Raw genomic sequence first — 26374 nt, forward strand, 5'->3', positions numbered from 1 at the left:
ATCCAGTGGTTGTAAATGTATTTAATGGCACACAGATTGAAATGACTGAGAGAAAATGAAGGAAGGATGGGAGGTTATAAAAAGCAGCCACAATCTGGCCCCTGACAGTAGACGTCAGCCCAAATTTCAACCAAGTAGAACAAATTATGCACTTTAACTAAATCCAAGTGCAACTCAGCTGGTTCAAACTTGTGCCAGCAGGGACACATGGAACTGTTTTGTTTAGTAAAATGACAAAGATGAAGAATCAACCAACATATCGAACCAATATCAGCATTTTTTTTTTTTAAACAAGCCAATAAATTTGGATATTGTGACAACTGTAATTTAAAGGTGAAAACTGAGTCAGAGCTTCTTGGCAGCATAGTCCCAAATATAAAATCATTCTGACTGTCCTTTTGAGAGGTCAAAACCAGTGAGAATGATATCATGTGGTCTGGGTGAGAGCCTGTGGATTTAGCTGAAAACACACTTTCACTTGGGTACATTTCTCAAATTCCTTCACAAGGCCTCAGAGAGGAGAGTGATTTGTATTACCATTATTATTATTGTTATTAATAATAATAGAGCACACTAAAAGGTGTTTGAAATCCTAATTGTTTTTGGTGTTAAGTGGGGTATTTCAAAAGCCACAGTACACTGGCCCTGAGGTGAATCCTGCTCAATGCAGCACAGCCTCGGGAGAAGCAATGTGACAGCAAAGGGGGAGAGGCCATGTAGTCAATCAGATCAGAAGCCATGTGCCATAAAAAGTCAGGGTATGCAAATTCACCTTTGTCATGAAAAATGTATTTGTTTTGCTGTGCAGTTCAAGCAGATTAAAATTAGGGTGGTGTCTAGACTAATCCTGGTGGCTAAACAACAGCCATTTTCACTCTCAGAAGCACAGGGCTGCTTTGGGGAGTCAAAAAAGGTAAAGAGTGCCATCTAGTGATAGCAACAACCACCTGCAAGGACATCCAGGATCACATGATCGTACAGAGTAAAAACACTTTGTTCTGTTCCTAGAATAGCATCATTTAACGAAAATTCAGGAGAGGTCAGTAAGATTACAAGTAATTGCAACTTACTCTGAAGCAGTATTATGTAAATCCTAGTAAGGCTACTAGGACTGAGTGTAGGATTTTAACAACGTGGTTGTACTCCAGTAACCTTGTTTGTAGCATACCCGTAGTGTTTATCATGCTTTTGGGGGTCGCAGAGGTAGCAGCAAAGATGTTGGGGGTGCTGCCAGTTGTCAAGCCTGGAGAGGTGCTGCTGCTGCTTCCCAGGGTGTTAACTGCTAGGCTGCCAGGGGAGGTTTTCTTCACAGGCACCACCACACTCCTACATCAAACACACACACACAGAATGTGTCTTATTTATATATGCACCAAAAATGATGCATTAAAACCAAAATAAAATGACATTATTAAAAAACAGAGAACAGCTACAGGGTGTTGTAATTGCTGCAGGTGTATGAGATTCAAACTGTACATTATAAAAAAATTGCTAACATAATTGATTTATATTCTTGATTGAATGGCATTTTAAATATGTTTGGATCTAGAATTAGGTCTTTTATATTTGACATTCTGCTTAACAAAAAGAGAGAGGCATTTGTTTTAATAAACAAAGTAAAAAAAAAAAGTAACACAGTAACAGTTAAGAAAAAGGAAAGAAAGAAAGAAAGAAACTAAAGGAACAAAACCATCTACAAAAAAATGTAGATGAAGCAAGAGGCAAGTTTAAATCTTACAGGAATAAAAAAATGATTTTTTTTTAAATAAATTAAATTAGATGATAGCACAAAGCAATTAGCATGAGCAAACCTGGTACCAAAGTCATTCATGTTTTAAGGGGGAAAATATCTGCATCTCTTACTCCTTTCAGGGCCTGCCATTACGAGCATGCGGACACATTAGTCAGGGCATTTGAAGGGTAAACATCCTGCCCTGTAACTCCATCTTTCAACGTAATGCATGCAAGGCAAACATGGACACACATGTACACATGAGGCTTAAGTAAATAAACATGAGAACCAGCCAGCGAGCTACTACATTCCCTTACATCTGCTCTTGCCTCCAGTGGTCCCCTGCTGCAGCCTGGCCTGAAAACATCCCCAAGTCGAACAAAAGACTTTCCAGAAGCAGATTTGGGAATTCTCTACTTGGCGTTTACTCTATCCAGAGCAACAGAACAGAATCTGCTTCACAGTCAGAAACTATATGAAGAGTGTAGGCATATTATGGCAATTACTACTGGTTTTCCTTTGTGTTCCTAGATAGATAGGAACACAATAGAAAATAAAAATGCAAGCAATGAAACCAAAAACTCAAAAAAAAAAAAAAAAAAAAAAAGCTGAAATCACAAATAAATATGCACATACGGAAGTCGAAAATTACGGGTGGCTTTTTCATATAAGCTACTGCACAAAACAGAACATGGTATTATGATGAAAGGGACATTGTTTATTAACTTATGAAATAAAGCATGTTGCTTGGGATGGAAATGACACTTGTGACCTTGTGTAATGACAAAAGAAAAAGCACAGGCACACCATTAAACCACCAGACTCCTCAGTTCACATGCAATCTGACTGGCCAAGGATTAAAGATGATCCAGTGAACTTGGCTCTGCAAGAGCTCCCTGACAGAGAAGAGAAGGAAAGCTTGTCCTTATCGGGTCTGCAGTTGGCCTTTGGGTTTGTGAAGGTGCCAGATAATGTCTCGTCCAATCTCCTGCAGTTACTCTCTGTGACACAGGCCAGGCCTTTGCTCTGTCACGAGCTAAGCCTGTTGTCATCTGAACCAAATCCCCAGAAATCCCTCCTCCACAAAAACAACACAGACGGTTGTTGCTGTTTTGTATCTACAGTCATAGATCATGTAAAACATGCCCTGGGAAACACAGTTTGGCTTGGATGCGTTTCAGGCTGCTGGGTAATTTATTTTATATACGTTTTTACTGATTCTGCTCAAAATATGAAAAGGTACGATGTTTAATTTCACAAAAAAATACCTCTCTACTTTTTCTTGACGGAGAGAGAATATTCAAAAAGCTGATTTAATTGCACATTAAGCAGAAAGTGCAGCCCTGGTCACAACCACCTAGCAAGCATACAATAACAAAAATAATGGTGAAATAAAAAAGCAGTTGAAACTTACACACAGAATAACAGAGAATGAGAGAGCGCCAGGAAAAGCTTGAAAGCCTCCTGAAATATTAATATCTCCTGGGATACAGCTGTGCTCTGGAGAACACTGATGACAAGTATCATTTATTTAGCAGATCTTCATAGTTCTCAGTGAAACATCATTGACAGATTTCATGTTTTGATTGCAGGGGCTTTTTGTGAATGTCCTCTTGTTTTGCCACATTCACCCCTTCCTCATATGTTCCTGCAGGGGCCTGCCCATGCTTTGGCATGGCGCGGGCATTACATTAGATCTACAGTATGTTGAGAAAACATGAAACTCTTACGATGAATAATTCATTAGCCGAGTGCTCATGAATCATGTATAGATTATCTAGTGCATATTTTATTAATAGGATTGTCTTAATTGAGTTGCAGAGAATAAAGCAAGGATTAATCTTGAAATGAATATTAATGAGGTCTGCGGCTGTGAGGGATGACTGCAATGTAAAGTATGACCAAAGAAATGTCTCCTTTGTAGATCTAGAGTAGGAATCTAATCTAATAGCGCTTTATTCAGAAATACAAGGAGTAAAGCAGCGCAAATGTGCTGTGGTAAAATTACACATGCAAATTTAATTTAAAAACAGTTATCGCTGCTCTTCTTCACATGAACAATCAAATATGTAGAGAGAGGACCAATAATATCTGAAATCTGGAGACTTTCAGCAAATGGGAAAAGTAAAGATTTGATTTTATTTTCATCAATTTAAATACGGGTTTCGAGGACTTTAAACCCCTCCTCTGTGAAAGTGTCTAGCAGAGGGGCCTTTGTGACAACTGCCCCTGTGCACTCCACTTTCAGCCATTTTTCCCTCCTTCTTTTTGATGTTGTCTCTCCCAATCTATTTTCATCCTGACAGACAAATGAAAGGTCCGTCCACGGCTGGCAGTTCATTTCGCTGGCAGGTGGCAAACAATTAGACACAGCAAATAGAGGCTGGAGAGGGAGTGACATGAAAAGCATGAGACAAAGTTGTAAATGTGGTCAGCAGCCTTTGTGTAAAAGCATTTCAAAAATAATACTCTTTGCCGCGGCGACTCATTTCAGGCTGCCACTTTCCATTAAGGATGTGAGCGGTGAGGACGATGGCTGGCTGCGGTGTGGTGCGTGGCCACTTCTGTTCAATCTGTCATCAACGCCCAGGAGACCCCCACCCTCTAAGCTGTCCAGTTTCCACATACCCCTTCATCTTTTCCCCTATTCATCAGGCTCACCTCAACCCAGCTCAGCAACAGCATGCATTAAGGAGAAGGGAGGCCCCCATTGTTGCTCCTGACTCGGTGGGTCCTCTGCTTTCTCTCTGAGGTCTGAACGTGAAAAACTCTGACCAACTAAGTGGTTTCCAGAGGAAAGGGTTAGTTTTGGTTTGTGCCAAACAAACTTAAATTACTTTATGAAAAATGATTATTTCAAAACTTTATCGGCCACAGGAAACAGAGTTCGGAGGAACTGATGCTTGAAATCCCTGTAGAAGCAGGTTTGTAAACACACAAATCCAAAAAGATTACTGTGTGGTTTTATCTAATCCAGGAATTTAAATAAACTGCAGCAGACCCACCATGCCTCAGATACTGTTTTTAAACATAGGAATCCTTTGCTTTGTTGAAAGAATACAATACAAGTGGCCTGAAATGAAAAAAAAAAGATGTGCTCCAAGCTTCCAAGCTACTTAGAAACCATTAGTGATAAACTGAATGACTAAGGTAAACCCTGAGGATTTACATCACTGTTCTGCAGCCGCTCAAGATGCTGCACACACCCAAACATACTGACAGAATTCCACCAATGATTCAACTCAAAAAATTTATTTTTTTAGGAAAGATCTTTTCTTTCCTATTATTTCTTAAAAGTATGAAAATCAAACCCTTTTGTAATCCATCGCAGTCGACATGAAGTTCTAATGTCATGCTTCATCCAGTGATGTAATGACAAACCAATGATACTGTGACTTTCATTTAAAAAATGCAAAACAAATGTTCACCTTGACAAATCTGAAACTCAATAAAGAGTGTTCATTGATTTTTGTGCAGAAAAGAAAAAGGAGGGATTATTTGCAATAATATCTTGGCGCTGTTTGGGGGGGGGGGTGGGGTGGGTGTTAGATTTAGCTGGCAGAGAAAAACTGAAGCACCATCATAGAAATGATTCACTTCCTCACCTGTCAAAGGAGTGAAACTGCATGGGCAGCATGGCCTGGGCCTTGGCAGCAGGGTCTGGATAAGATAAAGGTTCCACCCCAGCCTCCATGCCCTCCACTGGAGCTGCTACCAGACTCTTCAAAATCTCTTTGACATTGATGCCCTTGTTGGGCTGACTGATGCTGGTGACAGAGGAGGTCAGTTTCAGCACCTCCACACTGGAGGATTCAGACAAGCTCTCCTGGGACTTGTTCACCTCTGAGGAGAGTGTAGATATGAGGTCATTCACGGCACTTGTCCCTCCAACGCTGTGGTCCACGTCAGACCCATTAAGGACGCTGGCTACCTGCTCCTCTCCGATCCCAGAGTCTGTGTGGGGAAGAAAGCTTTCCGTGTGGAAATCTTCTGATGGCACAAGATGGTCTTTACTGCATTCAAAAGTTGGAGCAGTTTCTGTAAAATATGCACAGAAAACTGAAAGTTAAAGAGGCTGAGACTAGCGTTACCAACATAAACATAGTACATTCATTATAAATGATAAGTCTAGTCATAATTTTTTTCATTTATGATTGACTGAGTCAGAAATAAGTACGGTCTAATGTGTGGTATGTAATGTTTACTGGATAAACAAGTTAATTATTCAAACTGTGTCAATCTCTACACTAAATAGGGCACCATATATCACGCATTTTAAAAACACAGTCAGTAGTCTGACAGGTGCCAAAATAAAATTAAGATAGAATTTCTTGAGATAGAAGAAATTGGTATTTTTAATGGTTTTTAAGAAGCTGAGTAAATATGATACCAGTATTTGTGAGGACAAATAAATTCCATGGCTTAGTTTACAATCGTCCCCAAATAGTAAATTTAGCATGTGTAGAAAGAGCCACATGCCAGGACAGTTTCTTACCCACAAGTTCTGATTCTCTGGTGAGATAATGTTTTTCCCCCCTCCATGGTAATAAGCATGAATCCTTTTCTTCAGCTTTCTTCAGCCTAAAGTCATGTCTATTTAATAGTTTGAGCTAGTATTCTGGGAATTAAAAAAACCCCCACTGCACTGTGCATCTCTACATAGATGGGGAACTTAGTCATTAAAATTAGGGTCTATGTATGGATCGAGTCTTTTTTCATTTTTCCTGAAAATGCAGAGGTGCCTCGCTCACTCTCACTAGCTCATCCTGACCCAGTGGCAACCTAGATGCAAGGGTGGCCATATTAATATTCATCACATGCCCCCTAACGAGGTCAACAGGGCTTGATTTAGCCAGCAAGTCTACTGGCTTCCTGGTCCATCAGACAATCGTCTGCCACATGCCGTCTGGAAAATTCCCCCATTTTCTGGTGAAATTTATGAAGGCGGCAGTGTGCCTCTCTCCTCCCAGCAACCTCTATGATCCCATTCTCCTCTGGTGGATTGCTTGCCTAATGGGGACTGACAGATGGGGCTGAAAATAGCAAGCCTGGCTCCAGTGCCCCAAAAACCCAGCGTAGTTGGCCAGCATGCGGCCGTTTTCTCATCTTTTAACTTCTTGCTGCTCATCTTCACTTTCTTTATTCAGTGTGTTAAACTTACATGTTTCCTTTGGCCTCTCTCCTCTTCCCGTTTCTTTTATTCCCTTTACCTTTTGTGTGAATTAAAGCTGATAAAGTGTACTCACTCGTGCATTTCATAATAGTAAGTTGGCACTGCAGCAGACATTGTGCTCAGCCTTTGTAGCCAGCCACTGATTTCCTTTCATGTGACTTAATGTATGATTTATGACTTGAGGCATGTACTTCCTTTCATTTCAAAGAGAACGCTGATACCTATTCAAGTTCATAACCACCATCTCCAGCACCAGTGTTCTTGCTTCCACATTTAATTTGCTGCGGTGCAATTAGCAGAGCTCATGAATAAATCATAGGTGAGTCAGTGGAGTGCAGCAGGATATCCCTGTTATTTTACTGAATGAGCGCTCATAGACTGGCACTAGAAGGACCAAAGACACTTAACATTTGTGTATATCAGACAGTCACTTCAAACTGAGATTAGCTGAGCAGAAAAACAAGTTTAATCAGAGAAAGGCCTGGCATAGCAGTCCACACCTGTGCTGGTTGGTGAGTTGATCTCCTGACGCATGCTGCGGCCTGACTGGCTGCTTATCCTGACGGTCTCACGTTGGGGCTCCAGGATGTCACGGTATTTGGAAACCATGAGGACAGAGATGAAGTATACCACAGCTAAAGCCAGGAACTGGGCTTGCTTACTGTCATCCTGTAAAGAAGTATCACACAATGCCACTTTGTATTTGGAATATGCATTTTGACACAATCCACTGCTGCTGTCTTAAACGCTTCTCACAGTATCTTACATACAAAGCATGAAAGTCACAGCGAGTAAGCTAAATATTCTCAACATATTTCTAAATTTGCTTTACATGCATGTTGATTGCAGTATGTTGTGGATTCCACCCCTGCTAACCTGCAGGGGTGGAATCCTCTTTTCACACTCACTACTTCACCTTTGTGACAAACACATGTCTGGACTCACCACATCACGAAACACCACAGCACGGAGTCGATTGATATCCACATCCTGCAGAAGGCGATCGGGGTCCTTGATGGGAGACAGGTTACTAGGGAGAGTCTCTATGGCTGTCTAAAGCAGAGAGACGACAGGACGTGACATGCTACTCTGTTTCATCAAAGCTCACCTTTATGTATTTTTTTTCTGTCAGATTATTTTAGGGATTAGAAAAAAGATAAAGATCATAGAGCTTAAATAAATCTGCTGATATGGTGGGTTCAAAGTCAGATTTAGCATCACTGGATATTCAGATGATACAAAGAACTGTTTGTCCCTCTACGCATGTCACATTATGAGCACTGGTCAAAGTGTTCTTACAGTGGTGGTTGTCATGCTTTTTTGGCATGAATCACTTCAAAAGCTGGAAAACAGTTCACACCCCACGGGCTGCAATTTTTTTTTATCAATAATGAACAAAGAAAATTTGATCTGTATTTTATTTTAGTGAATTAAAGATCAGCAGTACAGCATCAAACTCTTGCTTACTTTCCCTACAAAAAACATTTTTTCAACTTTGATCTCAATTTAGCTTTTATATAATTCATTTGGATTTGTAAACAAGGAGCAGCAAACAGAACAGGAGACTTTAATTTCTAGCAGCTAAGTCATCAGACTAGCTGCTGCAATATTTTGGACACTTGAGACAGATCATATGTGGCATCACATCCTACCTTGCTGGTAGCGTTATGCAGGATTTCCTGAGTCTTGTTGTTGAGAATGGAAGACGTATTTCCCCTTTCCCTGGGTCTCTGCCTGCACTCCAGACAGTTTCTAACAGCCACACAACACACTGCGCACAAAAACCACACACACACACACACACACACACACACACACACACACACACACACACACACACACAAAGAGTAGATAAATAGGCTTATTTGAGAGTTAAGTGGAAATTAAATGTTAATAAAAGGCACAAACTCCTTGAAACGAATCAGTTATCTCTGATGACTATTTGTTCCAGGCTGTCAGGAAAGATAGCAGGAGTAAAATCAGCAGGCAGACTGATTTCACACTGAAGCCTGTGATGACAAATTGTATGTTTGCACCAAGGACACTGTGTAGTCTGAAGGCTATTTTCTATCCCCCAGAGCACAACTTGTGAGTCAACAATCAAGCAAACACAGGCTCACCAACACACAAACCCACAGGAACAAACAGATACAGACAGATTTTGACTCACTTTGTGTTTCAAATACTTCATCCAAAACATCTGAACTCTGAATCTTACAGCTGTCCACATTTTAGTGACTCTGAATTTAGGCTGTTATTGCCTTTTTATTTAAATATAATTCATCTGATCTCTATTATATGAAATGTCACATGCAAACAGGCACATGGGCAGAGAGCACCTCACAGAGTCCTATGAGACACTAATGACAGACACAAAAGGCTAGCATTTGCAAAGAGAACCTGATCAAACTGCAAATGACTCTCTCTGCTTGCTCTGAATCCCAAAAAATTGTGACTCATTTTTCACCGATAGAAACTGCAGCAAAAGCCTGAACATTCTCCAATCTAGTATACAATTAGCAAACCATTCCTAAATTAATTAGCTTTTTATGATTTTCATGGATTAGAGGATTTATCAGAATATGTGAAGAGACTACCGTCATGGCATTTTCCACCTCATTCACCTTTCAGTATACAATCACTACATAAAGATATGTTAATTTAATTGCTACCTCACTGCACTGACTTTTACTCAGTCACATCTCTGGCCACAAACATATGATCACCATCTTACCAAGTCTGAGGCACTGACGCATCAGGCCGCCTGAGGACATGTTCTTTTCAGCCTCGATCTCACTGAAGTTGAGGGAGCTTGAAAACACCAAGACATCCACCATGACCATGAGACGGGACAGGAAAGAGATGGCGGTCTCTGAGGACATGCCCTGTGTTGCCTCGATGTTCTCTAAATCAGTCTTGAAGAAGCAACAAGGGAGACATGATATATGCACATTCTCACCACCAGCTGTGGTTAAAATGTGATTATTTAAAGGAAACGTGCAAAAAATGTGAAAAGGTAGGCATGTCACATCTATTAATACAGTATAGAATGTGGCTGAATTTTCCACAGAGAAATTTAGGCCAGAAAATAGGAAACATCATATTTTATAAGTGGTCTAAATAGGGTGTCTAAGAAAGTAGAGCTAGAATTAAAAACAAAAACTGGTGGAGCATTGGATCTGAGTTTAAGTAAATGACACACACACACACACACTCACACTCACACACACATGCACACAGCAGAAGTGGGCAGTACATATCTATTCAGATCTATTCAGATCGAATCAACGACAGATTCTTTTATAACTATAGTGCGAAATTCACAGAGAGCAAATAAAGTAGCGATAGAAGTACTAACCTTGGTACTCTACACAGGCACAAATGGAAAAAAAGAAAGAGAGGGGAAAAAAATAAAATCAAAATCAATTTCAATTCAAGACTGCAAATTAAATCTTATAATTGTACTAGAAAGATCAAAGTAAACAAGAAAGGCACACAGGGAAATTAATTACAAGCATAAGAAACTGTGCCAAAATAATGTCTCAAGCATTAATTATAGCAGGATGAAGCTGAACAAACAAAGCCCCAATCAATAAACACAAACAAGTATTCTTTTTATCCCCCACAGGTACAAACTGAATTGTTAGACCATAGACGGAGCAGTTATAATAAACTACCACTAGATGTCATTATTCCCCTTCACTAAAGTCAGTTTACTTACTGAAGGAGACGTAGCTGCTGAGAGAAGGGGCAAAATCCCTCCACAGGCGATAATGATGTTGTCAACCATTTGCGAGATGAGATGGATGGTGTTGTGGACAAAAATGATGTTCTCATTGCTATTAACAAAGTCCATGACCGATTTAGTCGAGTGACTGCAAAGAGAGGTAGGAGGAAAAAAAACGCAAGCATGTGTTACTCGCTTCTATAAAACACAGGACAATTTACTGTGCTGTAAGCAAAGAAACAAAAAAATCAGATGAATAAGAATCTAATATCCCTAAAATAGTAATCAAACTTTGTGTTAGTTCTGGTAAAGGGGTAGTAAGGGTAAGTTTCACTAGGTGCACTATGCGCACCCTCCCTGTTACTGGCTCTCATGTGCACATAAATCACTTCACACACCTCCTCCAGACATGGACGTCACTCTCCAGTGCAAACAGCAGGTCAGTGAGCAGTCTCTGGTGCATGGCTGACCATTTGAACTCTGGGATGCGGAACATTGTAGTGCGTGGGCCAGGGCTGAACTGACGTCGTTGTTCCTCGGTCATGGGCGTCCCCCTGAAGCCAAGATCCACATGTATGTCCCTTTCCATTTGGGTGATCAGGCGGCCATGCAGACTCTGATTGAAGACCAGTTAATTACTTAAACAAATTAATCTGGAATCACATATACAGTCAGTGAGATTCATGAGATACTGAAGCACATTATCTAAGTGTACTTATCTGATCAATAGCTCGCCCAAAATCAGATATAACCCTACTGTCATACTATTACTTGCAAATGATAAATTGCCAGGTTATACCGAGTCCTCAAATAACCTCTTAACGCCTGCAGGTACAGAAAAAAAAAAACCCAAAACAAAAAGCAGCCCAGTGGAACCACGAAACCGCTTTAAGATGAATGAGTCAGCAAGGTGCTGCAAAAGCCCTGTTTAAAAAGCAATGGTGATAAATTCAACATGAGCAATTATGCAACAGCAGAAAAGGATTTAAAAATAAACTCTGTTCCCCACAAGCCCTCCATCATAGTGACCCAGTCCAAGCAAAAGATCCTGACCTCTGAGAAAGAGCACAGCTCATAAGGGGAGCAATGAATAAATCCCAGGCGATTGCTGCAGAATAATGCTTTGTCTATTTCTACCCTCATGTTGGCTCAGCCAACTATTCCACCAGCCCAGTTTCCCGAGTCTCAGAGGGACGATGCCTGTGTGCACCAGGCCTTCCTGTATCCATTATAAGTGCAGTTGGGGAAAAGAATGATCTCTGTGGGCCTGTTAATATAGAACTGTTCAAAAGGGCTAATGCTTCCCTACAATGACCTTAGCCTCACTTCTTACTTTCCTCTCTTTTTCAACTCCTTTTTTAAAATTCAAGATCATTTCATTCATCGGTTATAATTCCCTCCTGGATAAAAGCTTTCAAATTGGTGGTCATGTCAGTGAACTTTTACCATTTCCTCTATTTAAACTTTTTGTTTTTAAATCTTATTTTACTTGAGGGAACCAGATGATTTAATTTCACACTAACCTGGGTGGTGGCTGTAGTCTGAATCTTCTTCGTGTCCTTGTCTTTGCCATCATCTGATTTTTCTGTGTCAGAAGTGTTGGTTGTCGCATCTACACCGCTGCTGGTCTTATTAGACACGAGGTCCCCTTCAGATTCAGCTGCCACTGTCCCCTCAGTGACCTCTGGGTTTTTAGAAGAGGTGTCAGCCTCAGCACCGGAAACAGAGCTGATACCCTCCAGGGCTGTTTGTAGTTCAAATTCATCTTTCTCCAGTATACTGGGTAAAGAGCTGCGTGTCATGTGGACTAAAAGGCTCAGTTCAGTATTGGCACTGTTGTGGACTGGTGGCTCTGGGCTTGGAAGCACCAAAGGTTCATTTGGATTGAGTTCATGCAGTAGCTTGTCCTCCATGCTGCCTGCCACCTTTCCAAACAGGAAGCTGTTACTGTGAGGGATGCTGTCCTCATCTAGGGTAATGAGAGGGGCTACATTTTGGTCATCCATGCTGCCTTTTGCCAACAGCACACTGTTAACATTAGTGTTTAGCTTGTCCACAGCAGCACAATAAACATTATCCAACAGGGAATCCACCTCCACCAATGCTCCATTTTCAGATACTCCCAAAGGTTCAGAGGATAGGTCCAGATCGTCCAGCTTAACCTCCGTAGCCTCCACCTTCTCAGCCTTGATGTCCACCAGGAGATCATGAACTTCAACCCGGACTCCATCTACCAAACCCTCTGTTCCTTTGAAACCCTCTTCAGACACTTTACTTTCAGCCAGCAGATTGCGTGAGTCTGAACTCTCATACTCTGTCTCACTCTCAGGTGTCTGGGAGTTATCATCTATTTCTCTGATCTCGATCACACCCTTGATGCCAGAGGCTTGAGCAGACAGACCAGAGATGGTGCTGACCAAACCCTTCTTCCCCTTCTTAATATTCTCCTCCTCCTGACGTTGGTACTCTTCATACATCTTAGCCAAGTACTCTTTATGTGCTTCATATGTCACCTATAAAAAGGTCAGTTTTACAGACAACATCAGCCACACATTTATGATGCAGCCAGCTGTGAACTGACAGCGGAGACAAGACCGAATGAATAGCAATGTTTCCACGGACGGCAGAGGTCAGTGTTTCTTCTTTGCTGTACAACACAGCACTCACCTTTGAGTGGGCTATGGAGAGTGTGTCCACCCACACGCGCCATCCTCCCCACTCGTACTTGATTGCATGGTAGAGCAGAATGCGAAAGATGTTGTACACCATCTCCGTGATTTTCTGCTCTTCAGTACTTTTAGGGTTAATGTAGCCGAGAGAAAACATCCAGTCCTGCCAAACGGAACACTGAAGCAAACACCTGCAAAAGGCACATCAGTCAGCTAATACAATCTGCGTAGGGCAAGTATTTAATCCTCTTACCTTTAGTTTTACATCTCTAATTAGGACTGGTGATATAAAATAATTTAAACCAATTAATATTCTGCTTCTTTCCTACATCCTTGTTTCTACCAAAAGAGCAAATCATGTTTTTTTGACCATTTCTATAATGATTTTATTGTTATTTTATTGCCAATATATATAAAAAAATGAGCGGAGTACAAAAAACATGAACTATTTTCTTTATTTTAGATCAACAGATTGACATGCCACAGCATTTTGACCTTTTAATTTAGGCTAATTAGTGTCCTTGATTTAGGCCAGAGGTTTCCTAGGGTCGGTAAGCTAATTGCTATGTGCACTAAGATAGTGTGCATACGGATATGAGAAGGACAAATCTGAGTGAAAAAGTGAGAAAGAAGAAATGAGCAAGTGCCAAAAACTGTCATAGAAAACATCTGCTGGAGAACACATGCACGTCCAAAGATGATTTAGCATTAATTAAAGAAGGTAATGTTTAATAGGCTGATACATTAACCAGCAGGATAATTAATGGCATGGGAGGGCAAAGGTGGCTTGATTCTGCTCACCGTCTGTTCTCTCGGCTGTTGCTGAACAGTTTGATCATATCCGAAAGGAAGAGGCGACGAACCTCCATCAGCTCTGTGCTGGGGGCAGAGCTCTTCAATAAAGTCGCTACTACCTTGAGAATCACTGATATCACATCCATCCAAACACAAAAATGTGCAGGTATTATCTATGCTGCTAGATAATCAAGTACATTGGAAAGCAAAGGACTGTGACAGAGAACAGGCTTACTTGGGTTCTGAATCTTGACAGTAGAGTCAGGCTCAGGATGAGGTTTGTGAACTACCTGCGTGCACACCTGCTCCGTCAGAATCTGGCACAGAGGGCGATGAAAAGACGTCAGTCACACATACTGTACATAAAGACCAATGTCGGAGTAATGCTAGCACATTGGAGTGGAAAATGTTTTGTTACCTCGTAAAGAGTGTTGTAGGTCGTCACAGTCACAGTGTTTGTGTGTAGCATGAGCCTCTCTCCCAGGAGAGTAAACAGGCTGTGTGTGTGCATGATCTCCACCTTTCTCCTGTAGATAAACACAATCACACAAACACAAACACACAAACACAAACACAAACACACACACACACACACCGGTATAATGGGAAAGTGGCTTGTTTAGAGCTCCCTAAGCCACTGAAAGGATCAGTGAGTGCCGTCAGCTTGCTTCCCAGTTCTCACCCACGGGGAGCCAGGCTCTGGAGACAAGTGTCAGGAACTGCCTGCTGTCATAAATTGGGGGAATTTTGTTGGAGGTGTGTAAGATAACGAAGTTATCCTGTCACTAGGAAAGGCTCCAAGATGCAACAGAGGCATACCACAGGTGAATTGGTTCAACAGTGACAAACTGCATGGGCAAACAGTATAAGGACTGCTGTCACAATGCAAACCTAAAGCTGCTTTACTCTGACTAAAGACAAGTTGGAAATTTCCTAATAAATTTCAAAATCTGTATTTTATAGAGGCTGGCAAATTGGACACTTTGGAGAGCAGCATTTCTCTCAACTGTATAAATATGGAAATTTAGGAGAAAAGGACAGAGTGATGATGCATAGCATGCTGAGCTTTACAGTCAGTTACCATCACCATAAAGCAGAAGAACAAGCTTTGTTGTAAATGCTTTCATGAATGTAAATCCAGACAATGCCACTTTAAACTAGCAGTTGAGACAATATTAGGCACACTGTTTAAAATATGGGAATTGGATGTGAGCTAGGGGCAGCACGGTGGCACGGTGGTTAGCACTGTTGCCGCACAGCAAGAAGGTCCTGAGTTCAATTCCACCATCAGGCCGGGGTCTTTCTGTGTGGAGTTTGCATGTTCTCCCGTGTTTGCGTGGGTTCTCTCCGGTACTCCGCTTCCTCCCACCGTCCCAAAGACATGCAGCTTGTGGGGATAGGTTAATTGGATAATCCAAATTGCCACTAGGTGTAAATGTGCGAGTGAATGTGAGCGTGAATGGTTGTCTGTCCCTGTATGTTAGCCCTGCGACAGACTGGCGACCTGTCCAGGGCGTACCCCTCCTCTCGCCCTATGACAGCTGGGATAGGCTCCAGCACCCCCCGCGACCCTGAAAAGGATAAGCGGAAGCAAATGGATGGATGGATGGATGGATGTGAGCTATTCAGTGAAAAAAGATTAAATACCCTGCTATTAGAGAGATAAGGAAATCATACAGCTGTAAGCACATTAAGATCTGACATTATAAACCTCCCATGTCATATTCACAAGGATTTTTAAATGTTTAGTTTTATGATTGCGGAGTGAGCAGTTGAAGTTATTACCAAAAACTGGGATTTGAGCGAAACTTGCACTTGAAAAATGTGCAAATATCTTGTATTTGCTTTCTCTCGTGCTCTTTTTTCCAGTTTTCTTCTACTGCCTGTAGAATTAATTTATTTGTTTATCAGGTTGACCCATCAACCCAGACAGAATAGCAATATCTACCATCACCGTGCTAATGAATATACATAACAAATCAAATTATTATTAAAGACTCATAACCTCAAGAAAACCCTTTTAATCCATTATGAGCTGCACTAGCGCTTATAGGGAACTGCCACTGTGCATTACCTTCTGCGAAAGCTATTAAAGGGCAACGTGAGGATTTAGGCTTTTCAATTGCGCCTGAGGCTTATGCTTGCCATTTCTTTCCATTCAGCAGGCACCAGTAACACTACCTGATGCACCGCCATTGTTAACTCATCACCCGCATATCTTTCCCTGCAACCTGCATTTTAAACCATAAGCTTTCTACCCGTAGGCACTCTCTTTCCCCTCTAATGTCCAGAATACTGATCATATGCTGATATCCTAGTCAGTATTTTATTATTTATTTTACACTGTGAGACGGTAACCTGGGCTTCTTCTACCCTTCTCAAGTGAATTAATGGTTTACGGGCAAATCGCCAAGAATTCAGGTGTTCAACAAGGAAGTGCACCCACATTTGCAAAGCTGGCATCAAGTCAAGAGGTTTTGGCTCTTCTGTGTTGCAGAAACAGATGATACTTCTCTCTCTCCAAAACCTAATTTAGAATTTTTCTGTTTCTATCTTACCAGCCTATGAAATCTTAAATTGGACACGGGCATGAACAAAACTAAAACCATTTTATATGAGGCATGATTAAAAAGTTCCAGGACTCTAACCGAAAAAAAAAAGCCAAGATATCCACCTGCAATGCTCCCAGCACTCCTGCTATTTTTAGATCATTCTGGACACCTTTACTTGGGCAATTGCTTTGCATAGTGGAAATCCTCCACTGTGTAAAAACAGCACCTCTTTAACTTTATTGTGTTTTTGGTTTTGAAGTACACAGGGAGGCAAATCTGGTAAGTAGAGTGAAAATTGTGCTGATGCAGCCCCCAAAAAAACTTGCTGTGAGCTCCTGCACTGCACGATGGCATGAAAGCACGCCTCGCCTTTAAACACATTAGATTGGTAGAGTGGAACTTTGGGTTGGTACTGTAGCCTCAATCTGGGGGGTGGAACTGGGCTGAATTCAATGCACAACCTCAGATGATGAGTATGCTCAAAGATATGCTCCTTACATAATGTGAGACATAGAGGCTTTGGCGCAGAGGGGATTTTGTCTCTTGATATGAACAATGGGCCAGTTTAACAAAGAAGTTAAATCAACAGCATGTGACCATAACAGTTCTTAAATGGTGCAATTCAAATGTAAGCAGTCCAGAGGTGCACAGAAAGTTCATCCTAAAGGGGACTAGGATTGAATTTAAATCAGGTAAGAAGTCTCAGGGAATTTTTAAATTGCATATTAGATATTACAACATTACATATTAAGTTTCATTAAGCTTTAGATTAGTCACTATAAAATGCATAAGTGTGTGGAATTACAAAGTTATGTTAACTCACTTATGGCCCAAATGCTTAAGGAAGTACCCAAGGACTTTCAGGGACTGCACACGAATGCTTTCACTCTTGGAGGCCATGAGCTTGTAGATTACCCTGCAATATAAACAAGCAGTGAAAACTGGTGACAGTACATGGTCTTGACATAGTATAGCCCTGATGATAAAAAGGCTCTGCACCGGTTAGCAGACAACAGCTTCCTCTCAGAATGAATTTACATTAGCATCAAAATCTGCTACGGAAAACACAAGCAATTTCCTTAGAACTCACTTGTAATGCTACACTGTGTGCATTTATATTTTATAGGATCACATCGGGCAAGTTTGATCATCACATACAGTGAAATCAATATGGTAATATTGTTACTTTCCTATGCATATTTTTTTCCCTCATTGAACATATGAATTATTCATGCACCACACAGGCACACAGCATCAGCACAAGCGTTAGGTGCTTAGGTTTATTTTGCAAAATCACCTCTTCATTTTGTGCCTGAACAGCAAAGAGTCTTTCCCTGAGGGGCTTACCGTATTCCATTTCTCTGGTCAAAAGCAGGGATCATAGAGGCTGGATGCTCAGACATGAGGGCCACCACCAGCTGCAGCACATCATGCAGATTCTCGTCCTGCAGTCAATCCAGTGGAGAAAGAAAGAGTTAGAAAAACAGAGAGCACAGCTTTTCTTCTAAACAAAAAGACTCCTTATTAAGACTAATAAAAGTGCAGTAAAGGCAGAATTTAAACAAACTGCAATTACAGAATACAACTGAGACTCTGATACAAGATAAAAAAAATCAGTACAAGAGCAGGGACCAGTTTTTGCACATCAGAAATTGCAACGTCAGTTGCAAACTAATTTGGCAGTTAAAGTGTTAAAATAAAAATAAACCGCTTCTAGAAGAGCAATTATGAAAATGCACTGTGACCTCGAAGCTTAGAGCAGCAAAGTGATACAATAACACACTGAGTTAATTTACTAGGAGCCGAGAGTCTCAGAGGTACCTCATGCATTGTTAACAAGTAGTTGAGGATGCTCTGTAGCTCATCCTCCTTCACACCTCGATCCTGAAAGAGTGCAAAGAAAATTAAATATTAGAGAGGCTGAAAAAAGGCTTCAGAGCTTTTATGATTTTCCATCAATTCGTTTGAAATTGCTTGAGGTGAAACACAAGAGTTTTGGCATCTTCAGTGTCAATTTTCATTGTTGTACTCCGAACGGGTTTACGATCGATGCACCTCGTTTCTGCAACAAAACCGTATTGAACAGACCGATAACTCCAAACTTGATTTTTGCTTGGTGTTAAAATTTGATATGTCTTCTTCCCTGCCCCTGGACGCGAGCACGATAATTAACTGCAGAAAAAAATAATATCATAGGATGTAAGCAGCAACATGCCAACTTATATTATATAAATAACTGGACAGCCTAATCAAATGATTTATATGTGTGCAGTAACTGTAATTTAGTAATGATTTTCACACAATTTGTTTATTTTTTTTAATAAGTGGTGACTTGAAGGGTCTGATTTTGTCAACAACAGTCAGCAAACCTGTGTGCAATAAAGAAAAACTAGCTGAAGCAAAGAGAAACAGCAATTTGTAAAGTTGAAACTCACAAATATATCTTCACGCAATGATGAAATAATTATTAAAACTGTCTTTTTTTCTTTTTACTGATACCATTAAACTTTTCATGCCCAGCTAGTTTCCTGAATTTATTAAGGAGCAGGCCAGGAGAACATTAAAGGATAACAGAGGAACGATCTCCATATTTTCTCAGTGCAGCCGTGTGAGGAGCTATGAGGCACAAAGACAGGTGGGATATACCTTCAGGATGAGTTGCTTGAGGAAGAGAAGCATGAATGCCCGCAGAGAAATTATTTCTTTCTGGGTTGGCCTTGGACCATCTGTGAAAGGAGAGATAAAAATGAGAAAGGAGGTACAGGAACCAAATAAAACATCTTCCTGTCATTTATTTTCCAGTCTTGTCTCAATTTTTAATATTTTATTGGTGATTTTTTTTTGTACCTTATCTGCAAGTTCCTTTTTGATGTCTTTTAATAACCTTAAAATATTTCTCTCATTATAGTCATATTTTCTGCTCCTCTGGGCTTTTGAGAAAAAGCTGGGGCGCCTATTAAAGCACGAGTGCCTATTTTTAGATTTATTTTGGGTATGTTTTGTTGTTACAGTTTTTGGTCTATGATGTTCTTTATTGATTCACTGGATTCACCTTCAGTGTGTGGATGAAAAGTTTCACCAACAATCTAGTGTTGGGCATACAGCCAATCTCCCACTTTGTCATCAGAGCAGAACACGTACTCTGGCTTTATGCTTTAAGCCTGGGAGGGCTCATTTGGAGTATTCATCTTAAACGTATTCATCATCCCCACTGCATCCAAACTCTGTGTATCCCACGTGGCCTTGGCCACAACACAGTACCCAGGCAGCCAGCCCAAGGTCACCTCTGTCACACCTGCCCGTCACACCTGCCAACATCTCATTAAATCTACGCAAAATGCCTTTGCCAACTTAAGGTCACTTTGGCACTCTGAAGTTAGCCTCACATTCTAACTTAGTCAACATGTGATGAGCTAAGTGCTGTCACCAGGTGTAAATAAAATAGAATGCCAGGAATGACAAAAAACACTGATTAACCGTCGTATCAAAGAGCTGCTCCCGTTGCAGTGATTTGGCTGGCACAAGAATTAATGTTGACACAATCAGCCACTGCTCATTATCATAAGCTCTTCTGTATTAACCAAAACATGTTTTCATGAGCAAACACTCTAATGGGCTCCAGCAACAGGCAGATCACAACAATACAGAGCTATTCAGACCGACACATCAGAAAATACAGGATGTGGCATACATTACCGCCTATGACAATACAAGCCAATCCCCTTAGGATTAGCAGAACTCTCACTGTAGCACAAAGGCAGGAAATCTGGTGCATACACACACATACACATACATATATATATCTATACAGTTCATTTCTTATTCATCCTATGTAGCCAATAAGGTACACTGACAAAATCTGTTCCATTTACACAGGTAAAAATGACAGTAACAGGGTTAAACACAAAAACACAAGTGTTTAACGGAAAATTTGATACTTTTTTCTTTGTCTTTCTTCTCCTCTCAGCCCTGATAAACTCTAACCTCCACCTTGGCTGAACACATGTTCATTTGAAATGGGGACCATGCCATGATGACAGATACAACCGCAGTAGACAACTGACCATCCTGCTCCAACAACCGGTCAATGTAATCAATGATGAGGCTCCCTGAGGTTGCAGGATGATGGTAAGTGCCGCTGCATCCTGACACTGATTAATAGAGGGAGAGACAAAAACCCAGGGCAGGGACAGAGTCTGACATAGAAGGGACGATAAGAACATTATTACTACAGCCGCCGCATCTCAGTTATTCGCAACCAATTATGCTCAGCAGCTCTGAACGGCCCTTGTTTCTCATTCACAGATTGCTTTACTTCCTGCGTCCCAAGGGCACAAGGAGAAAGCCTTTATTGAAAAGCGATTTATGTCCATGTGATTAATGCAGGAGCCTAATTTCAGGTTATGACTGATGATAATAACAAAGTTATGGCATGCACAAAAACATGTGTGACATCTATTGGTACAAGGGCTTCAATAGAAAAGTGAGTAAAGTCATTTGTTGAATGAATGTTTCTAAACAAACAAATTCTGACATAATGTAATAATCTGCAGTAGCACTCACTTTTTCCTTTAAATTTAGCCATGAGTTGCTTTTGCATCTTTTACTCAGGTTTAACCTTTTTTGTTATGGCATGTGGAGTATAATCACTTTAAACTGCAATAAGGAAACATTTCATTGGGACAGACTGCAATTCAGTCCTGCCCTTACTAAAGGGTAAAGCAACTTGTGGCTCTATATTGATGTTTTACAAAATAAATGTGCTTCTTTTGTAAATACTGTCTGCTTGCAATAAAATGAAAAATGCCTTAAAGCTGCAGCTGTGCTGGGACACACTACCAGCAGGGTAAAGAACTTAGAACTATATTTTTATAACATGCCAAACCAAACATTGTAATAAGTCATATTTCCAAATGTCCGTTTGAGGACATTTTGGAAAGCATTTTGAAGTGCTGTAGAGGAATGTGAATTTACAGAAAGATTTTATTATTAGTTCTGCAAGTGCCTTATATTATCTTGCTATAATAACCCTCTGGCATAATAAAATTGGCAAAGTTGGTGACGTTTACACAATACGTGCCTCAGCACTGACATTCTATGAAAAGCATTTGCAGTTGATAGAATATCTAGGAGGGAAGGAATTACTGCCTCACTTTCACACCGACTTGTTGCAATATTAGTGTCCTATTACCATACTACACTCAAATTCAGAGACAACATCCTATCTTTCACTAATGTTTATAAAGGCAAACCGCATGGCTAGGCGCTCAATTTTAGATATATGTGGCAATCAGACCAAAAACACCTAAATTCAAAGATTAAAAAGTGTAGTGTATGAATGATGACAGAAAAACACGACAGACAAAACATTTAAATGTCCAAGGCTTCCATATCACATCCAACTGCACTTCACATCTGAGAAGTTCATCTGTGGGGGTTGTTTGAACAATGCAGAAGTAACAAAAACTCGTTCTGGTACCAGAGACGGGAAACTCCTCCAGTCTCAACTTTTAAATGGTTTCAAAATTAAGTGAAAATAGCCCTAAGCTCCTGAGCCCCATGATATCAGTAAATACTACTGATGAGTTTGTCTCAATTGCTAGTTTTTGGACTTGAAACCGTTCTGGCATCCACAAGGACCATAAAAGCAGGATAATCTTTAGAGTGGGTCTACCTTGTGCCTGACAGGTTGCTATCCTATGAGTGTGCACAGTGCCCCTCAGTTACCTAGTCAAACCCACTCCTCGCATAAAAACAGCATGATGGTAAATGTAATGCCATCCCTCTTCTGCTCGCCACATATTTTCCTCCACCAAAGATTGTTCAAATGTGATTTGTAAACAGAACCCAGACTGCAGACAGGCTACAGACAAATGTTTATTGATATTAAAAGCTTTTTTATCCCTTCATGTGCTCTGTTGAGTTTTCATGGTATAAATTTGTAAATGTGACACAGCACACCAATGAAAGAAGTGAAAGCCTTCACCAAAGATACATGGTTCTGGTGGTTTACCCTTAAGGACGACACACACACACAAACTATTCATCTAAAACTCTTGATCATATTATTCGTCTGAAGCATCCCTGCATGTCTGTAACTGGTGATTTCTCTTATAATGGGGATAACATTAAAGCGAATGTGGTAAATGGCCAAGAAACTTTGCTGCCCATCTCATTACTCATTATTTAGTAAAACAGTCAAGGCAGAGACAAAGACAAAAGGAGAATGATATAGATTGAGACAAATTGTGTGCTGGCTTGTGGGTACATGTCACAGACTGACAGGAGCTGAGCAATGAGCAACTGTCTACGAGTGTCTGCACTGATTCTGCGCATAACCGAATGATACATGGCTTTAATTTGATAGTGCTCTCTATTAAGACCTGAGGAAAAAAAAAAGGAGGCACTCCCAGAAAAAGAACGAGTAGCTGGAGGAAATCCGTTTTAAACGTCCTCTCTGTGTCCTATAATTGAACACTTCATTATCTGCTTGGCGCTCTCCCTTTTTGTATGCATCTTTGTTTGGTCATTTTTCAGTTTAGGAGGACAGAGAGAAAAACTGACCTGCCAAAAGATGCACAGATCAATGAAACCAGACTCACTCGGAAAATTACGTACAGCAAAAAGGTGATCCATTTGAGATGTCTTCCATAGAATCTCAACCATTATTTCAGCCCATTACAGTCTACCAGGGACACAACGACAATCAGCACCATAATTACACTTTGTAAAGTCTGTATTTAGGGAAAGCTTAGCTAAAAAAAACTCAGCAGAGGAATGTGCTTGACAAGTATGGACTACAAAATGTAAGTGCAGATGTGGATGTCTTTGTCACACCTCTTTTTATTCACAGTTTTGTTGAGCAGCGACTGCTGCATGTGCCAATTAAATTCCATTTTTTTTGTTTATATTTCTCCAGTGTACTTTTTGGATCAATCTTAATTTTGTACTGATGCATGATGGAACGCCGAAACAGAATTTAATAGACTTTCTAGTTTCCCTGTGTACTTCAGCTCTGTCCCCCTTAAGCACAGACACCTTGTGAAGGAGCCTCATCTAGGCATTCAGTTATCTGAGTCACAAGGCAATGCCCATGATTGTAAGTCAAAGTCTGGGATAGACTGGTAAATCTAGAGCATTTTTATTCTTAACCTCTGCTCACTGTTTACCACATGAGTTGAAATGCTTGGATTGCTCCTACCTGTTTATCTCATCGTCATTCTCTCATTTGGTACAGGAAATCAACACTGGTGGTGCCAATTTGTGATTTTCAAGCATAGATCGATGCCTTTTGACATGTCAATGGCTCTGATGCCAACCACATCATACTCAATTAAACTGCTGCAATGTACCAACATTTGGGACAACTTTGACAAAGCCAAAAGCAATGTGTCATAAGAAATTACAGTAAGATATAATCGTAAGTAAGAGTAGTTCTAAACAGGAAACTTGCTCTTGAAACAATCTCATGCAAAAAAAACTACAATTCCTAAGTTTAGGATAGAAACATGTCCTAAACAAGCTATTTTAGCATCACAGTAACTTATTACAAATTGGTGAACAGACTGTTCAACACAGGTTATGATAAAATCTCTTTGATGGCAGGGTGAAAAGAATTCATTGTCCTAGGCAATGTTCCCTCTAAGCTGCGCACGTGCGCAATTGCGCACTGCTGGCACGGTCTCTGCGCACAGAAAATCTGCGTTGCGCACAAAAAAAATCTAACCTGAATTGAACTTAAAATTAAAACTTTAACAATTCTGTTTTGCAGTATTAGTCAGTAAGTGACTGGCTGCTCTTGTATGGGATTAGAGCGATGCCACCTTATCCTATAGTCCAGCCAATAATGCGATTCACATTCGTATATACGCAGCCAATCAACGTCGTTGACAGGCTATGACAGCGTCCTTATGTGCCGACACCGGAGTTTTAGCTAGCAAAGCGGCGTGGCTGATGTGCAGTGAAGCCACATTAATGACAACGTGTACAACCATTGGAGATGTGAGCAGGTCAGACGGAACAATTGACGGAAAAAATGTGGACTTCATACCAGTTTTTAAATTGTGTTGATAGGCCACGTAAAACCAGAGTTATGATAAAAATATATGCAATGTTTGGTTTTCTTCCTAAATACTATCGTTGTTTATATTTACTGCGGGAAGAAACGGTAAAAACGGCGTTTTATAAGGAAAACGCTCGAAAGCACTCTCCGCCTGTGAGCAAAAACAAAACCAAAAAACCCCACCCTTTCCTATTGGTCGAAAAAAGTACCGTGTCGACCAATCAAAAAATGATATGGCAACGTGGCATCTAGTTGTTAAGAAACGGGGGGAAGTTTTAGGAGTGACGGCGGTGTTTTGATATGTGAGAGATTTGAGACGTTTAGCGCAAATCTTGTGTAGTTAGTGTGTAGTGTAGTCAATGGTTTTGTTGGTGTGTCAGAACAATGAGGCGGCTGCTGAATGTTACAGGAGTGATACATCTGCTGTTGTCACGCCTGCAGGTATCAGGCTGTTGTTCTCCTTTATCTCATAGTGGACAGAAATTATTTTTGGAGTGGCACAAATAATTTGTGTGGCATCAGATTTGATGCAGAACAGCTGATTGTTCTGTAAATAGTTTGAAATGTTTATTTAAAAACGCCTTGGCTGCATTAAAAAAAAAATAAATAGCTGCAAAAATCTTTGTTGTTTGCCAAACTGAGTTACTTTTTTGAAGTAGTAACTATATAATTAATTGCCCAGCATTGGTCATTATATACTGTATTTGGCAGACAGAGAGTTACAGGACTCTCTCCCAGACCACAGACTCATAATACAAGTCAGAGCTTTTGTGAAAAAAAAAAAGAAAGAAAGTTGTGTTTTCAAAATTGGAGTTCAAGTTATTTTTACTTCCAATAGTGTTAACATACTACACAGGTCATGAACAAGATTTTTAAATTTTCATTGTAAGTTGGCTAAAAGCAGTTAATTAAAAGTAGTCTAACATAAATGTAAATGCTGTAATTTGATTATTTTAATAAACCATGTAACTTGGATGGATTAGATGCTGGCGTGACCACAGTGCAAACGTCTGATGTCGCTCACAGTGGTCCAAGGGATCGCTCAGGGAGTTTGTGTGTTCGCTCAGACACATGAAAAATTAGAGGGAACATTGGTCCTAGGACATGAACTCAAGACAGGACATGAGAATTAAAGGGAAAAAATGTCTTAAAGGGATTTTGGCTTCCACACTTGCAAAAGTCATAGCATGTGATTTATACAATTTCATACTCATTCAGTGATCCCTTGTGGCCCATGATCTGTTATAAACTGCTCCCATCAGGAAAGAAATGTTTCATGACTAAAACAGATAACTCTGTATTAATAATTAGTATTTTTCTTTATTTATTTTTTTTATTAAAAATAAAAATAGTACCCAAATCATGGCATCAAAAATGCCTCAATATCTCCTCACAGTAAAGGTCAAGGATTCAGGTTTTCTTTTAATCTGGCCCACATAGGATGAACTTTCATTACTTGAATCCTGTTAACATCCTTTGATCTACAAAGGAAGGAATAAGGGACACTACCTGGTGTGAGCTGATGTGATCTGGAACTAAATAAAGTCAGAAATGGTGAGCATAACTCAGTCTGTATGTCACTACCACTATTAGAATTATATCAGTTAGGATCACACCCATTAGTAAAGTATCAAGGATGCAGGCAAAGTGCCTTGATGTGGTAT

The 26374-nt window shown here is 40.4% G+C and overlaps 1 protein-coding gene across 5 annotated transcripts in view; it reads right to left on the bottom strand.

The window, feature by feature from the left end:
- nbeab (neurobeachin b) overlaps positions 1 to 26374 on the bottom strand; it is a 205722-nt gene that overhangs the window by 104632 nt on the left and 74716 nt on the right. For 3 of the 5 annotated variants that reach the window (XM_039622705.1, XM_039622704.1, XM_039622707.1), the window contains exons 14-31: positions 19295 to 19374; positions 18470 to 18532; positions 17996 to 18093; positions 17472 to 17564; positions 14515 to 14623; positions 14332 to 14413; positions 14103 to 14226; positions 13300 to 13492; positions 12156 to 13145; positions 11031 to 11248; positions 10627 to 10780; positions 10264 to 10272; positions 9640 to 9820; positions 8558 to 8676; positions 7851 to 7958; positions 7406 to 7574; positions 5338 to 5770; positions 1169 to 1326 (exon numbers count right to left, since the gene is read on the bottom strand). In XM_039622705.1, the coding sequence (XP_039478639.1) occupies positions 1169 to 1326; positions 5338 to 5770; positions 7406 to 7574; positions 7851 to 7958; positions 8558 to 8676; positions 9640 to 9820; positions 10264 to 10272; positions 10627 to 10780; positions 11031 to 11248; positions 12156 to 13145; positions 13300 to 13492; positions 14103 to 14226; positions 14332 to 14413; positions 14515 to 14623; positions 17472 to 17564; positions 17996 to 18093; positions 18470 to 18532; positions 19295 to 19374 (3381 nt within the window). The other 2 variants (XM_039622706.1, XM_039622708.1) reach the window with 2 other exon arrangements.

Source organism: Oreochromis aureus, linkage group 14 (genome assembly GCF_013358895.1).
Source record: "Oreochromis aureus strain Israel breed Guangdong linkage group 14, ZZ_aureus, whole genome shotgun sequence".
In the NCBI taxonomy this organism is placed as follows: Eukaryota; Metazoa; Chordata; class Actinopteri; order Cichliformes; family Cichlidae; genus Oreochromis; species Oreochromis aureus.